Consider the following 17,532-nt stretch of genomic DNA (forward strand, 5'->3'; position numbering starts at 1 on the left):
TGGAAAGCTGCAGCCTCCTTTGCAACTCCAAGAGAAGAGGACACTCAATCCCATTGCATGCTTTGTAGGTGTGTCTCAGAGTTAATCATGTGGCAAGTTTCACATTCAGCTCTCTTGTTTAACAAGCCTCAGTACATTCAGTCTAATCTTCAGGATCATTCCAGCCTATTGTCTACATGATTGATGTGGTACATCAAAGCCTGTGCTTAGTCAGTAGGAGCTTTTCATGCCGGGTCCCTCCTTATCATGGTGCTCTGGAAAGACGTTTCTTGCACCTTCCTTGCCCTTTGCGACCTGGCCAGCTTCACTTATGTGACAACATCAGGGCAGTTCTGGAACGAGCTTCCCCTGCAGCGTAGGGTTTGTTCCAGCATCGAGCAATGCCTCCTGTCTTCCAGATAAAGTGTGACCAGTACTGGCCGGGCCGAGGTACGGACACCTATGGGATGATTCAAGTGACGTTACTCGACACCATTGAATTGGCCACATTCTGTGTTCGAACGTTCTCGCTTCATAAGGTAAGCTTTCTCCCGCTCTTGTTTTTTCCCTGGTGATGGGCTACGGCACACTCTCCGTACACAGCACAGGCAGGGTATGGCAGTGTGCTGGTACCTCACATTACTCTTGGTGCTCTTTTGACTTTGCAGAATGGTTCCAGTGAGAAGCGGGAGGTCCGCCAGTTCCAGTTTACAGCGTGGCCTGACCACGGTGTACCTGAGTACCCCACCCCATTCCTGGCTTTTCTGAGACGGGTGAAAACCTGCAACCCCCCTGATGCTGGTCCCATTGTGGTGCACTGCAGGTACTGATTTCCTTCCTAACTCTTGCATGGGGCCATCTTCAAGGGAGGCAAAAGTTCAGAAGGATGTTGATTTGCACCTAGGAGACGTGTACAGTCTCCTAGCGAGGACCCAGGAGGCGAGAGCTGTCCTGTAAAGTGGATTCTGAGCCAGCATCTGAGAAGGAGACTTGGGATTTTCCTTGAGTGCAGAATTTCCTGAGATGATGAGTGGTTTAGTTTGCACCAAATCACTCGGACCTTGTTAGCCACGGGAAGCACCCTGCGCTGTACTGCTGTCTGGTTCTGTGTGTAGGGGTTGTTTCTTGTCACAGCGGGAAAGGAGGAAGATCAAGTGCAACTTAGGAAGCTGCTTGGTGTTGCTGCATCGGGTGTTTGGGAGGCAGAGTTGCCTCAGCTGTCAAAGGAAGAGCTGACAGTGATTGAAAGAGGGGTTTTTTTGAGTGCTGCAGTCATTCTGATAATGACAAACTGAAGGCCCCTATGGGCAGGTAGCGTTCCCTAATTCAATTTACAACCCGACGAGGAATGCTTGCAGCCTCAACTTAGATAAATCCCTGTGTTCCTCAGGAAGGTGTGGAGGAGCCTGCAGGTCCCTCAGCACTGAGGAAAGACATCTGAATTTTACAGGCTGCTGGGGAGAGCTAATCCTGCCTCTCTTGGAGGATGCCATTTAAATAGTCATTGTAAGTGGGCAACTTATCACTAACTTTGCAGATGGCAATTATCGTGCACCTCAGAAAATGAATAGAGAGAGCTGTCAGCTCACAACGTTCAGGAACCTGCTCCCAGATCAGCTGCTAAATTCGTGCCAAAGCTCTAGTCACCTGCTTGGTTCGGGTGTTAGGCAGTCTAATTAACAGAGATCAAGGGGGCTTTATGAGAAAAGGGACTGCACTGGAATAGTAGAAGGTAACCCTTTATTAGCAGCGGCAAATGCATAGCCCCACAGACCCCTGCTGATTCACAAATGCCATTACACGCAAGTTTGATGTTACCTCAATGCACAAAAATATTTAGGAAAAGAGGTCACGCATGTTACTCATTACAACATCAGTAGTTTCTCAGCTGCTGAAAGATCTGAGTGATTAAACATGCTTTTTAAGCCCTTAGATCATGCCAGCCTTTTGTTCAAGCCTAGAGCCCCCTTCCTAGAATTGTCATAATTGTGTGTCTGCCAGGAGAGCTCCCCTGTCCTGGGGATGTCACAGATGAAGAGGCAGGAGAAACGGGGCAGATCAGTATGGAGAGGCAATAGGCATATCACCAGAGGCAGCTTTTCATCTTCTGTCCTGTCCTTGGGTGACATAAGACCAAACTTGGTTGTTAAAGTTTTTGCTAAACTGAGCCAAGGCTCAAAGCAAACCTCTGCATGTTGCAAACTCTTTGGGTCTAAGCCTGAGTGCTTCTGCGTACAGATGGGCACAGAAGATGAAGGGACCTTTCCATCTGCTGGCTCTGATCCAGGAGCCTCTCCCTGCCATTGTGGCAGTGCTGGCCCAGGTGGGGCTCAGATAAAGAGCTTTTTAGGTTCCAGTGCAGGCTTTACTGGCCCCAGTGCAGCACTGTGCTCACGCACTAGAGCACCAGTGCCTCGGAGCAGCAGTGACTTTGCTGTCACCACTGTCCTCCTCCGCACACTGTAGAACTGTCCCAAACCCTCCAACACAATCAAGAGCAACACACAGAGGTGAGTGGGCACTAGCACTCACCAGCACCAGTTTCATTAATTCAACATTGTTTGTGAAATGGCTGGACCCACACATTTGGCTCGTTTGCCAAGATTTCCTTTGCCTCAGTCCATCAATAGCTGTGTTCACAAGGGCTTGGTTTCTTCCCAGTCACTGGGTGCATTTGTTGTTTGCTCTCTGCCCTGTGCATCTGTTTCTAGCCTGTGTGTATTGCTGCTTGTGGCAGTGGAAACATCCTCACTTGCGGGTGACCTTTTGGAATATCTTTCTTCAGTGGCAGAATAGTCCATGGCTTCATTTTTTCCCTTTTCTTTCCAGTGCGGGTGTTGGACGGACCGGCTGCTTCATTGTGATCGATGCCATGCTAGAGAGGATAAAACATGAGAAAACAGTGGACATTTATGGGCACGTCACCCTCATGAGGTCACAGCGCAACTACATGGTACAGACAGAAGACCAGTACAGCTTTATACACGATGCCTTGCTTGAGGCTGTTGCTTGCGGCAACACAGAGGTCCCAGCTAGGAATCTCTACACCTACATCCAGAAACTGGCACAGATTGAAGTCGGAGAGCACGTGACAGGCATGGAGCTGGAGTTCAAGGTAATGGTAGATGCTTGAATGGGGACAGTAGTCACTGGGGAGGGCTCTGTATTCCTCACAGGAGCTTTGTTCTGCTGGCATTCACGCGTAGCAGTGTCGTGGTTTAACCTGGCAGGCAGCCAAATACCACGCAGCCGCTCACTCACTGCCCCCGCCCCCCCAGTGGGACGGGGAGAGAATCGGAAGGGTAAGAGTGAGAAACACTCGTGGGTTGAGATAAAGACAGTTTAATAGAACAGAAAAGGGAGAATAATGATAATAAATAATGACAGAATATACAAAATGAGTGATGCACAATGCAATTGCTCACCACCCGCGCTGACCGATAACCAAGTAGCGATCGGTACTTCCTGGATCACGCCTACCCTTCATATACTGAGCATGACGTCACATGGTATGGAATACCCCATTGGCCAGCTGGGCTGGCTGTCCTGATTATGTTCCCTCCCACCTTGTGTACCTAGCTCAGTCAGTAGGCAGGGGAGCTGTCCTTGGACTAGGAGGGCACTTAGCAACAACTGAAAACATCAGTGTGTTATCAACATTCTCCTCATACTAAATCCAAAACACAGCACTAGGAAGAAATTTAACCCTATTCCAGCCGAAACCGGGACAAGCAGACAGGGAGCCTTTATAAGGCTGATGAGAACTTTTTGGTTCCATGTTAGAGAATTAATTACTTTTCTGCCTTATGCTGCCGCAGTTCCCTGGGGAGACCTACCTGCCACTGCAGGAGGCTTGGCTGGTCATTTCAAATCCAGATTGAATTTGCTCACTCTTTAGGTTGGGTTTTTAAGCTTTTTTTTTTTTTCTTTTTTTTTTTTTCCTTCTTTTCCTTCCTTTCTTTCTTTGAAAGTTTTGCTGGTGGAAAGGTCTCAGACTCTGTCCCCACCCCCCCTCCAAAAGAAAAAAAAAAAGGAGGGCACACAAGGCAGAACAATGTGGTGGAACATGGAGGGCAAGTTGAGTGGGCTGGCATAGGGCTCAAGCAAAAAAAAAAAAAAAAAAAAAAAAAAAAAAGAAGGCTGAACAAATGGTTGTGACTCTGCTTTTGCCTTCAGCGACTCGCAAACTCCAAAGCCCACACCTCCAGGTTCATCAGCGCTAACCTCCCATGCAACAAATTCAAGAATCGCCTTGTCAACATCATGCCATACGAGACCACACGGGTCTGCCTTCAGCCCATCAGAGGAGTGGAAGGGTCAGACTACATCAATGCCAGCTTTATTGATGGCTACAGGTAAACAGCACCTCGCTGCCCTGCTGTGGTCAGGGAGTCTTCTGTGCATGAGTTTGAGGATGCAGAAGGACTAAGGGATGCATTAGGTCTTAACATGGGTAGTCTGTTGTTCTGTTCCCTCACCTAACTATACTGCACAGAGTGGTGCAGTCCTAGAGGGAAATTCCCTCTTGCTGATCGCCAGCAACCCACACATAGCCTCAAATACAGACTTCTGATAAGCTTTATTCTCTGTGGTCTTAAAATTACTTATCCCCTAAAGCAAACCAAACCCCTCTCCAGTTGCAAGTCCTAAACATAGAGTGTCAGTGAGAGGGTGAATTTTTGCCGTTGGGAGGTTTCTAAAAAGAGATTAGCCTTTTTATTACTGCTGTGATTTGGGGACGTTGCAATTCTGACAGCTTCCCACAGGCAATACATGCCATGTACTCCAGCCCTAGGAGCTGCAGCCCTCCACTGGTGTGCTCAGAGGCTGGCCGGCTAAAGCTGAGCCCTAACTGAGGGAACAAAGCAACCCCACGTGCACGTTTCCTCACCTCCAGGTGCATGCAGCAGTCCTGGCCCTGGCACCACCTGCGGTTAGGGCATCTCCATGCCTGGCAGTTGAATTCTTGGTGCTATTCAGGCCCAGAAAACAAGAATCCGGTTCCAAGAATCCGGCATGCAGCATGTTACACCTTTTTCCATATAGGGCATCATGCTAGAGTAATCTGGATTTACCCCTTGGAAACAGTATCTAAAGAAAGTTTCACCATTGGCTTTTTTTTTTTTTAAGCCATTAGCACCAAAGTCACCTCCCGCCCCTTCAGACCTTGCACTGTGTTCTAGTTCTTCCCCAGCATTTCCATTTGTTCTCCTACTCATCAGCCTTCGTATGCATTTCCCAAAGCTTCTGCCCAAACAATTCTCCACACCCCCTCGACCCACCCCTTGGCTTTGTGCCCTCTTTCAGACAACAGAAGGCGTACATTGCTACCCAAGGGCCGCTGGCAGAGACCACTGAAGATTTCTGGCGGATGCTATGGGAGAACAACTCCACCATTGTCGTGATGTTGACTAAGCTTCGGGAGATGGGTCGGGTAAGTGCGCACTAAGGACAAGCACAGGGGGGAAGCCTGCAGCACAAGGACTAACAGAGACCTTTCTTTCCCCTTGGCAGGAAAAGTGCCATCAGTACTGGCCAGCGGAGCGCTCTGCCCGGTACCAGTACTTTGTAGTAGATCCCATGGCTGAATACAACATGCCTCAGTACATCCTGCGAGAATTCAAGGTCACTGATGCCAGAGTAAGTGCTGCACAACGTGCAGTCTGTGCTTGCGAGGGTTACAGCTGGGGCTGGGCTGGAGTGGTTCAAACCCATGCAATAGAGAAAGTGGCTTACATAAAAAAAAAAAAAGGGAGTTGGGCATGTTTGGGCTCCTGTAGGAAGGACTGAGGTGTAAACACTTTCTCTCTGAAAGTCTGGGATTATCATCAGTGGAGGAGAGCTTAGCTGTGTTGAGAAATAGAACACACAAACACAGATTGTACTTGGAATACATCTTCTTACAAATTGAAAGTAGTTTTCTAACCTCTGCTCACTAATCACAGCAGTGAGTCACTTTGTTAGAGATGTACCAGGCTTTTGGTTTTAACTGGAGCTTATTTGAGATTAAAGCAGAAAATAGTATCTCCCCAAACAGCTAATAAAAAACCAGACTTGCAAAGGATACTCTGCACTCTACAGAAAATGTACGCTTCTCTGGCTTTAAGAGGAACTGCCCTTGCTCATATTTGAAGAGGCACATTCACGCAAATAATCTTAGATTCAATGTCAGATTTCTCCTCCAAAGGAACATTTCAGTACCTTCTGAAATTTGTTTAGCAAATGTAACCCTCACTCTCAGAGTGGAGTCCTCTGCTTTTGAGGTTGCCAGTATTGTAGAACCTGATAATTCTATTTGCAAGGTTGAGAAGGAGGATGCCTCATCAGGCCTGGTAGAACAAGATTTATCTTCCTGTCAGCTGTAATTCTGACACTACGGCAACTCTTCCTCAAGATTGATAGAGAGGCCACCTCACCTTGAATGTTCCTTTGCTGAAGACTCCATCTGTGCAGTCTCTGCAGTGGTCAGAGCTTTCAGCACACCTGCCAGGAGTATGGAGCTGTACTGACAAGCCGACTCCAGAAATGTCAACTGCAACATGAGCAGCTGCATCATTATACGTATATATAAAATATATATGCTCATGTGATTATAACACAAAGTTGGCTCAACTATTTGTGCCCCTTCATGAACTAGCAACAACAAAATGGGGTTGGTTTTTTTTTGCCTTTTATATTTCGTACCACAAATACAGGATGTTTTAAATATTACTATTTTCTCCCCCAGGACGGTCAGTCACGAACTGTTCGTCAGTTCCAGTTCACTGACTGGCCAGAACAAGGTGTGCCAAAATCAGGAGAAGGTTTTATCGATTTCATTGGACAGGTACACAAGACCAAGGAACAGTTTGGCCAGGATGGCCCCATCTCTGTCCACTGCAGGTAGGCATGTGTGAATGGAAACATCTAACTTATCTGAGGATGCAAAAGAGCAGAAGAAATTAAAATCCTGCAGATATCTCCCTCCTTTCCCACCCCATCTTTCCAGGCAGATTTCTTGGGGGTGGCTGGAGGCGGGGGTGCCAAGCACTGTTGCTTCTGCCAAACTCATCTCCCTTCAGACCTGAGCACTGCCCACTAAGCCTTTGACCCTTTTATCTAGGGGAGAGCTATGAAATGCTGATACTCTGAAGGAAATGGGAACCACAGTGTTAATCAACATTTGACCTGCAGAATTAGAAGTGGTTTTATATTGGTTCTGCACCTCTAACACTGCTGCCTTGTGTTTGCTGATAGCAAGAATTGTACCTCCCTATCCCTGGGCAGCAGAAGATAATGCATTCTTCCAATTATTTAATTTAAAAAGCCTACTGTTACATATTAGTAATAATTTTTCACACTGAATGCTGTTTACCACTACCCAAAGCTTTTGATTTTTTTATGTCGGTCTCTCAAATATTTGTTTGCGTCACACACTCTGGCAGTTTTACTATTTCCTGCCTCCTGGAGGACTGACTGAGGCTCTCCAGTTCTAACATGTTCATAAGACACGGCTGTTAGCTCAACCATGCCATAACCTCAGCGTTTAGGAAAGCATTTGAACATTTTAACATACAGTTTCCTTTTTTTCCTCCCATTCCTGCAGTGCTGGCGTGGGCAGAACTGGAGTGTTTATCACATTGAGTATTGTCCTGGAAAGAATGCGTTATGAGGGTGTTGTAGATATTTTCCAGACAGTAAAGATGCTGCGAACACAACGACCTGCTATGGTGCAAACAGAGGTAAGGGAGCGTGGGGAAGCCATCCTCTGTCACAGTTCAGGGGACTGAGTAGCCAAGCACCACTGCTGCAGACCAATCCCTCGGCTGCCCTGCCTGAGTGGAGCGGGCGTTTTGCCTTTCTAACCACTAAACCTTACCTGAAGAGTAAGCAAGCCCAGGCTGCGCTGCTGATCTTACTTCACTAATTAAAAAAAGAAAAAAATCCCATTGTCATAAAGTCTCTTAAAGATTTCATCCCAGTCTGCCAGCCCTGATTCTCATCCCTGCCCCTAAACAGAGCCCACGCTGGCTGCAGAGCTAGAAAGGTTAGTGGTGGCATGATTGGTATCTACGAGATGCACAAACAATAAAGGGAAGGGATTTCCTTCCCCAGTATTTCACAGCTCTTTGAGAATAAAAGAGTCTGTGCATGGTTCCTGCCCAGGTATGTGCTAGCTGGAAAGCAGGGCAGGGATCCTGACGAGCTCTTTCAAACCTCTGAAGCTGGTTCTCTTTACTGTTCGCAGGATGAGTACCAGTTCTGTTACCAGGCAGCTCTGGAGTATCTGGGAAGTTTTGATCACTATGCAACATAAAAAGCCATCCGTTGTGCAGACTCTACCAACCACTTAAGTCCTGGAAGGCCTCTTTTGACCCAGGAGGAGCGCTTGAACTTACAAAACTGAATCAGAAGTACCTTTTCATCTGGACAATACATTGGGGAGCCGGAGGAAGGATTGAAAGGAACACCCCTTCAGGAACTCCATGTTGTAACCTGGACCATGAAGAGGCAGCTCAGGAGATTGCTGAAGGACTGCTTTAAGTGGTGAACTGCTCTTGTTACCTCAAGTGGTGTTCGCTGTGGAGGACGTATGGACATCATGAAACAGATCCAAAAGCTAAAACACGCCTTGCGAAATGTTACCGCTGGAGAAGGGAAGGAAACCGACTTTGGTTACATCATTAGAGTTCAGTTTATTTACTAATATAGTTGGCAGTCTTTAAAGGAAGTCACTTGCAGAATTGAAGGTGTTCTGTAAAAGATAAGAAAAGGAACTAAATCTCAACATTTAGGCAAACTTAGGGTCAGGAGTTCTTCTAGCTGGAGTCTTAATAACCTCAGTATCAACATTGAGATGATTCTGGGCTTACAGGCACCTTGCAAACAGCATTCACTGAATGCCCCTGCCACGCGAGAGGTTTTATAGCTCACATTTTGAATACTTGGAACATTCCTCATTTCTTCTAATTCCAAAATTTATTTTTTAGGATATTTAAAATTATAGAGAAAGAGAGAGAGAAATATAAAACCCAGACCTGGCTGTGTGATGTGGCCCCCTCCCCTTGCACACCGGTGGGACAGGTAGAGGTGGCAGCTCCCCTGGGCTGGCTTCGCTGACTGCTGGTTCTGTTCCCCCTTTTCAGCACATCCAGCTAACACAAAGGCATTAATCTGAGCAGTGGTGGGACACCCCGCAAAGAAAGGCAGCCCCTTTCCCATTCTCTTTGCACATTCACACAACCCCACTTCTGCTGCAAGCAGCAGTGCTGCCCTGCCAGTGCCTGCCGCAGAAGGCCAGGAGCGTCTCTCTGAAAGGAGCCCGAGAAGCACCCTTAAGAAATGTACATCCAATAGCCAACCGCTTCTTGCTGCCAGCCCCTCACCTCTGAACACAGCGGCTCTCCGGGAGCGATGCCGATACTCTCAGGACTGTCCCAGTACCACGTCACACCGAGCCCACCGGCACAGCTACGAACATGCCCTAGCTGTATAAATAACTGGGAAAGAACAAGAAAGATGCATTCAATGGCATATACTGTGAGTGGCTTTCTTTAAAGTATCGATGTAACTGTAACAAGTGACATTACCTTTTTTTTAAATAGTGTATTTTTTCCTTTTTTTTTTAAAAAAAAAACACAAAGAATATCAGTCAATGAATTTAAAAGAAAAATTTGCTTATTTGTTCATATTATGTTCAAAGACAGTCTATTTTTTCACTGTAGAAATGTTACGTGTAATGGCTGTGATATATAAAAATGCAGTGCAAATTGCTACTTCTACATACTGCTTTTCTACCATTTAAAAGGTTTACCTTGCTCATGTAAGAACAAATGTCCTTTCTGGATTTTTTTTTTTTTTTTGGGTTCTTTTGTTTTAAATCGCAGACATATCAGGTCTCTCTGGAAGGGTGTGAGATGAGCAGGCAGGCCGAGACATGGTGGCAGTGCCAACCCACTCCCATTCAGCTGTGGCCGTGTTGCCTGGTCTTAACAAACAGGGCCAGGGGTGAACTGGGAGTTTAAACAATACCAGTGTCTTACAAGGACTGAAGACAGAAAGACAGCGATTTCAGAGCCATGGCACACATCAACACGCACACAGGTTTTTTTTTTTTCTAACATCAAAGGTGTATTGTAGGTAACAGCCCAAGTCTGTCCGTGCGCTGGGTTGTAGATATAATGCTCTTGCAAGTGTACGTGACAAGGAGTTTTCTTGCAGAAGTGCACAGAGGACAGCATGTCTTGGAAAAGACGCACTGCTCTGAACACTGCTTGCCTGTGACTTTTTTTATTTTTCTAGAAGGGGTAATCATGGCCATCAAGTGCTACCCAGAAAACCCCACAACAATCTATTTCCTGTCTTTAACTAAAAAAAAAAAAAAAAAAAAAAATGAACGAAAGGCTTCTTCACGATTTTACTTCTTATTTGTGTGAAAGTTGCCCAAATTTCTAAGTATGTTGCAGCAAAATCTTACTGGACAAGTTGGGGGGAGCGGGGAGGTTTTTTCCTTTGTATGAGAGCAAAGTGCTGTTGCTTTCACACTGTTATTTCAAACTGAAACAGAAAGTGGTTTTCATACCACTGTGTATGTAGATATATTGACTTTGTATTAAAGGAAGATTGTCTGAAAGGCCTGACTGCAAATCTGTTTGTTGGTAGGAGCGGGCAATGAATGAAGCAGTTGCTCTGTGTAACGCAGCGACTGCAAAAACCTTTTCGCTGGCGGCCACGGCCGGGTAGCAGGTTGCTCTCCCTCTGCTCTGCTTATGCTCCTTCTAAAAATAGGCCACCTTTACAAGCCGAACATGTTGTTGTAAAGAAACAAGCTCATTTGGAGAGCTTTTGGCGAAATAGCTGCAGTGTCGCAGGCATAAGCTTGCTGCTAGTTTAGGTATAGTAGCATGGACTTTGGCATGAGTGCACCCCGGACCATGGCTCAGCCAAGAAGCCACGGGTGTATGGGTTATGCCCACCTTGAGGCTTAAAAACCTTGGGCGATCTCCATTTCTGCTGACTTGTCTGTGTTTCCCTTATGTGGGACAGTGGCTTCAAAAGCAGCAGATCCTGTCCCCCTGCCTGCGCAGCCTGGAGTCCAGGCAGGAAGTGGTTGCCAACACGCCTGAGCTAGTCCAGGTGCCGTCCTGGCTACGGGGGACGGCTCCAAGCCTGCAGTAGTAAAAAGTAGTAAAAATCTCAGTCAAGAAATGCACTTACCCGCAGCAGAAGGCAGCGAAAGCCAAAGGTCCCAGTTGAAGCTCGTGGCCACGGCAGACGGAGCTCTCCCTTGTCACGCTGCCGGGGGTTCCCGTGTCTGTGTTGAGGGGAATAGTCCAGGAGGAGGAAGCAGCTCACAGCTCCTCCGCTGCCTGGGAAAGCCCGTGCCTTGCGCTGCCATAACCTGCAACGCAATGGGGTGGCAAAGCTGAAAGCAGGCAACTTAGCTGCCTCCTCAATGCCAACATGAGCCGCTTAAAAATCCTTGTCCAGCTGAGCCAGAGCCTAATAAGCTAAACCAGAGTCTTCAGCAGCTCTGTGGTAACAGTGGATGCTACTCACAGGTAGGCTCAGTCCGGGCCAAGCGTCCCACTTCACCCCTGTTAAGGCAGACAGGAGCTAAGCAGGGAGAGGCTGGCGAGGACACAGGTTTTTGGAAGCAGCAGCAGGAGGATGATGGGAATATTCTGCATCAGGTATTTTTTCCCTCCCCTTTACAGATGGGCTGTGCCAGCACAAACCGTCTCCTTACTGGAATGACACCACCACCAGCATTTTGGCTCAAGCTTAAAGAGGGAAAAAAAGAAAAAAAAAAAAAAAAAAAAAAAGCAAGTTAGCATAGAACCGTGATCAAACATCAGGTGAGCTGTGAACCCAGGGAATTACATCACCTTCAAAATGTTGTTACTCCACGTGATAGATGGATCAGGTGGGGAGCCAAACAAACATCGAACAGCAACAACCTGATGGCACAGGAAAAAAGGAGAAAGAAAAAAAAAAACCTCCTGCTTTATAATTATGTCTCATGTACATGAGTACCTACAGAGAGTTATATGAATAGTAATGATTTTTGACTCTTCATAATCTCCTGGATTCATAAAGATAATTTGTAGCACTGAGCTCTACAGATCAGCAGTAGAACACAGGACAGACACCTTTCATCAACCTTGCATCAATCAATGTGTTGATTTTGATGATCCCTTTTTTTTATCATTGAAGAATAGAAAGGAAAAAATGATTTTTCTTCTAAGCTCTGTTCATCAGCCTCCGTACCTCCATCCTGTGCCTACCTGGTCTCCTGCACTCTCCGCAATACTATTCTTGTCTCTCTGTGACGCTAATCACTCTCATCACTGCTCTCCGCTTATTTTTGTTCTATCCTTTTTTGAGCTGGCATGACCAACCCCCGTGTTGAGATGCAAAACCCTTTTGAGATGCAAAACCCTTACAGAACAGAAATAAACACGATGGAATACAGGAAGGTGAGTGACAAAGAGAACTGGAACAACAGCTGGGAACTAACGACATCTTTCCAAAAAACCCTGACCAATACAGTAGGAAGCCAGTTCGAGAAGCAAATCCAAAATGAAATCTTTTTGGCGCAAAAGTAAGGCTTACAAAAGCTGCAAAGACTTACAGTGACGCTGAGTCCGCCTTGACCCTACAGCAGTGGTGATGGTCCTACAACAGCTCCTCTCAGAAGGTCAAGAAACACAAGCATCATTGCTAGGAAAATCCCATTATTGTCTTTGCCTTCTGATTTCCATTGCATCACTCCGTGCAAAACGTAAAACACATGAGAAGACATTTAAGCAGAGTCTGTAGCAGCGGTAACAAACTCAGCTCCCTCCTGCTCACACCACAAGATCAGGAAGAGCACGTGGAAGGAAAGAGGCAGCAGAGCCCTCCGTCCTTAGCCGATGGATGCACCGGAGAACGATTCTGGCACAGAAAAACCCATCTTAGGTGTCCTCATTTGGCCATCCAGAGAAACCCCCACTGACAAGGAAGGGAGCTGGACGCCCATTGCCAATAAGTACCTCTGTGGTTCCCTGCAACCAGAACAGGCAGGGACACCTGGTTTGGATGTACCGCAGGTAACCAAAACAAAGTGCTCAGTGGTCACATTGCTCAGGGCCAGGCAGGGGCTGACTCGGACCATCAGAGCCAAACTGCACTGGTCCTTGCACTTTTAGATACCTAAAGATACCTGCTCACAGCAGAAAAGCCAAAAGGACCATAAGGCAAAGAGCAGATACCACGTACAAGCTCCTAAGGGCAAAGAGGGATAACGGAGGACCTGCATCTCAGCTCCACAAAGACCTCCTAGCTGGAACACTTGCTACTTTGACTTAGCTCAGTGTAATTCATACTACAAAGCTTTTCACAGATTCGTTTTATCACAGAAGATCACCAGCAGGTTTTATGCTCTCTGTCTCTGCTTTAGGCCAGGACATCCTCAGTCTCAGCCGGGGCACCATGAACACACTGAAGAATCTGCACGTAACAGTCCCATTGACACAGCCTTGTACTGGTGCTCGTAAGCTGCTGAAATTACATTCCAACTTGCGGTTTCTGAATGCGATAAACCGATGTGCTAGTGGTGTGATTAAGTGTAAATGATTCCGGGCTCCAGGATGTGCGTGGTACGTCCTTGCTGCAAAGAGCAAATGAAATCGGAGTTCTTGCTACAAGCTCAGTCTTTCAGGGCTTGCTCTGCCAGACAGCACCAGCCTGAAACCTGGCACACGGAGCTGACTTTCCTTTTATTTTAATTAAACATTAAGTGATGGTCCATTAATGCCCATTTTCAGCAGGGCAGTAGGGAAGGCTCTTGTTTCTTATTGATCCAAGGGTCTTTTTTTAATCTCTCTGTTTCACTCTTCTTTTTCTTTAATATGAGCTCTGACAGACAGCTTTGACAGCAAGTTTATTAGCAATGCCAGCACACGATGGAAGGAGTAAATCATTGCAGGTAATATTTTTACAGAAAAGGACTGTCACCAGGGCTCTAGATCTACACTGATACAATTCCTTGCAGAGGATCAGGGTTAAAGCACAGATAGTGGTTTTATAAGGGAATCTCAGCTGCAGAGCCCTCTTTTATTAAAGGCGAGAGACATCAAGAATGGAGCCAAATCCATCCCTCCAGGACAGCCTGCAGCACAGGTTTTCCTCATGCAGAGAGCATCCAGGGCATATTTCAGTGTTTGCTCCGAGGAGCAGTATCCCACAGCAGCGGATTCAGCCAGGAGCAGCCCCGGCAGGATTCAGAGCTGACCCCGGCCCTGGCCAACGCTGGTCCCATCACCAGGGACCCCCAGGGTGAGCACCCGCCTTGCCTTAGACCGTGGCTCACCCCCCCAGCCCCTCGCTGTACCCTTGCAGCCAGCGCCCACCCCTGCCCAGCCCTCCCCGGCAGCGGGTGGATCCCAAGGCATTTCTGACATCATTTATATGCAAATCCTGAACCGATTCTTTTCACAGTTTAATAAATGTCTCCAAGGCCTCCCTCTCTCCTCTCCCTTTAACATAACTCTCTATTTATGCTACATCCAAAGGTCAATTCTGAATTACCCTCTCTCTGCTCGAGCGCAGCTGCTGGAAGGCCACCGAGCCCCGAGCCCCCCTCGCCAGGGCCACCTGCAGACCCCAGACCACGTCCTGGCACGTGGCAATCCCACCCTGCCCAGTCCAGCCTGACCCCTCACCCCCAGCCCCAGGCAGCGGAGACGCTGCATGTCCGTCCCTCCATCTGCCATGGGACGTCCTGCCGGGGCCATGAGGGCAGAGGGGGCACCTGGCCCCCCACGGCAACCGGGTGCTGCCGCACAAAGCTGCAGCTCCCCACAGCAATGGGCCGGCGGGTCAGCTCAGAGCAGCAGAGACAGCGCTCGGCAGAAGAGAGCCCTTCTCGGGGGCTTGGAGGGAGCAGGCTTGTCCCAGTTCTCGTTTACACCACGCTGGGCAAAACCAGCTCGTGCATCAGACTTAATTTGTAACGGCCTGGATGCCAAAGCACTAAGGGATTGACTTGCAAAAGCCCCTACGCCTCTGCACAAACCTAAACCAAGATCCCCTTCAGTCCCCTGCAGCAGAACAAAGACTTTAAAGTAGATGTAACTGTAATTTACATTCCAGAGGAAAAGGAAAAGCCTTTCTTGGTTTACAGAATTACCCAAGTGGCAAACCAGTTCCCAGGCTGGGAGAAATTCTTCATGTTGCAATATGCTTTAATTATACCAAGAGAAGCAGTAACGGAATGAGAAATCAATTCCTTCTCCTAAGTAAGATGGTTGCAAATTCCAAGTCAGTAACTGAACAGATGTAGAACTGAAATGGAAAAAGTAAATACCCTCGTAGGCGCTGAGAAAATTGCCTTACTATCGCAACAAGCTCATCCGTTGGGAAAGGGATACGGGGAGACTGCTCCCAGATTTCCTAAGAAGGAAACCAGAGCAAGTTCAATCACTTCTATTGCAGTGTCACAATGGGCACCTGAAGGGACATGCCACCACCCCTTCTCTGCGCCCACGGCTGCACAGAAGCCCCCTCTCCCCTTTCTGGAGCAAACCCCTTGTTGGAGCACGACAGAAGCTGCAGCCCAAGAACCGTCACAGCTTTCCTTCCTCGCATCCGAGCTTCAGTCACTTCTGCAGGATCTGAAGGAAAAGCCCACCCCTGGCTCCCACTTTCCTGCCACCAGCTGCTCACATCCCTCCTGCTCTTGGCACGACCCTCAGCCCGTCCAACACCGACTCCCGGCACAACCAGAGCCATCCCAGATCCACGTGGCAGCTGGTGCTCTTCCTATAAAGCCAAACACCCCATCAGCCTGGAGAGGAGCCTTGTTCACTAGTGAAACCCTTCTTACGTTGGCACCTTTGACTCCACGGGCAGTCCTCGGACCCTGGCTCACCACCCCAAGTGTGCAGAAGTGATGCCCTGGATGTTCCCCTCATGGGCTGACAGGCATCGATGGTGCTGCGTTGCCTGAATCGGGCTGGGTTCAGTTGGGATGGATCCACTGCACGTCCCCATGTCCCCATCACCAAATCCATCTGTACCAGGGAAGCGGAGACGATACATCTGCCTCACTCTGCACACACCGACCTCTCGGCTAACAGCAGGATTGGGACTCAGCTCTGCCAGCAGTGGAGATCCAAAAGACAAATCTAAGTTTGAATCCCAAGTGTTGCTTTTGCTTGACCTGTAATTTCTTGTTAGAGATGATACAGGAGGTATTAAACAGCCTCGGAAAGGACCAGCGCGTGAGGAAGGCCAAGGAGGAGGGTAAGGCACAGCCCCTCTGCTTTTACTGTTGTTTGAAACATCTCTGGAGTGGAAGGGAGGGCATATATTTTAAAGTCACGTTTAGGATACAGCAGATAAAGAATACAGAATTATGAAGAAGTTGAAGAAAACACTGTCCTGGTGACTAACCAGGGCATAACCATGCAGCCATACGCAGTTAAAACAAGGCGGCGATTGCTCTAAACTTCACCCATGCATAGAGCCGTGTCTGCCTCTTGCGCTTGCATTAACTATTCACAACAAAATTAAATAGATTGGTTCAAACCTAGGAAGATGGCTGAAGCCTGAGCAGCAGCGCTACATTTCTATTTATTAACAGTGTGCTCTCTCCAGCCATTTAACGTATTCATCCCAGCCCATCTTTAATCTGCCTATTTTTCTATTGTCTACTTATCTATCCATCCATCCATACACTAGAGCGATAACTCTAAATCCCTTTGCAATTTGTGCAGGGATCAAACGCCGCTGTTACTATCTCATCACGCCTTTATCTCTCGAAAGACCGACACACATAATTCCCTTCCGGTCATTAAAGAGAGATTCCCGATTAAGAGAGTTTGGGGCTCCATCCATCTGTGTATGTATACGGCGATGCATACATACAAGCACACACGTACATGCAGATGGCAATCCTAGATTAATAGGTTACACAAGGGTTTTATCCCAGGCTTACTGAGAATAATGAACCCCTCTAAAAAAAAAAAATTGTGTCCAAATGATTAAAAAAAAAAAACAACAAAAAAAATCTCTTTCCTTCAAATACATAACAGTCTGCCTGAGCTGCATGTAAGGTGTTGTTCAGGAAATTGCTCAACATTACTAATTCAAGTTCCACTTCCACTGGACCTTCCTCCCATCTCTTTCTGGCTGGGAGAGCCAAGCACTTCCCAGCAGAATAACCAACAGCCCCACGGCGCGGATGGGGACGGCACACTGGTATTTCTGTGAACAAAGAACGAGCCAGACTCATTCTATATATATATTTTTTTTTTAGGGCAATAAATGCCCTGTTTAAGGCTCAGGGGGTGTCTGTCTATGTGTTAAGCCTCAGGAGAAGGAGGGCGGGTGGTTCTAGTGCCTTCCTGGGATCTGTGGAGGTGCCTGGAGGGGGCAGCTGCGAGGGGAGGAACGCTGACGGCTCCCAGCTGCGGCCCGGGGACCGCAGAGCCCCCAGGCTCCACCTGACTTCCTGCATTTCCAGGATTCACCATTAAAATAAAATTCACATAAAAAATTCACTTTTAAAGACAGGGGTGGGTAAAG

At 47.5% G+C, this 17,532-nt stretch overlaps 1 protein-coding gene across 2 annotated transcripts in view; it reads left to right on the plus strand.

The window, feature by feature from the left end:
* The window catches only part of PTPRS (protein tyrosine phosphatase receptor type S), a 79,102-nt gene extending 70,147 nt beyond the window's left edge, over positions 1-8,955 (plus strand). For both annotated transcript variants that reach the window (XM_075175814.1, XM_075175813.1), the window contains 9 exons: positions 399-518; positions 648-802; positions 2,809-3,094; positions 4,156-4,334; positions 5,287-5,413; positions 5,494-5,619; positions 6,707-6,861; positions 7,565-7,700; positions 8,207-8,955. In XM_075175814.1, the coding sequence (XP_075031915.1) occupies positions 399-518; positions 648-802; positions 2,809-3,094; positions 4,156-4,334; positions 5,287-5,413; positions 5,494-5,619; positions 6,707-6,861; positions 7,565-7,700; positions 8,207-8,275 (1,353 nt within the window). In that variant the 3' untranslated portion in view covers positions 8,276-8,955. The remainder of the gene's footprint in view (positions 1-398; positions 519-647; positions 803-2,808; positions 3,095-4,155; positions 4,335-5,286; positions 5,414-5,493; positions 5,620-6,706; positions 6,862-7,564; positions 7,701-8,206) is intronic.
* Positions 8,956-17,532: the final 8,577 nt, after the last annotated feature.

Source organism: Calonectris borealis, chromosome 28 (assembly GCF_964195595.1).
Source record: "Calonectris borealis chromosome 28, bCalBor7.hap1.2, whole genome shotgun sequence".
NCBI classification, from domain to species: domain Eukaryota; kingdom Metazoa; phylum Chordata; class Aves; order Procellariiformes; family Procellariidae; genus Calonectris; species Calonectris borealis.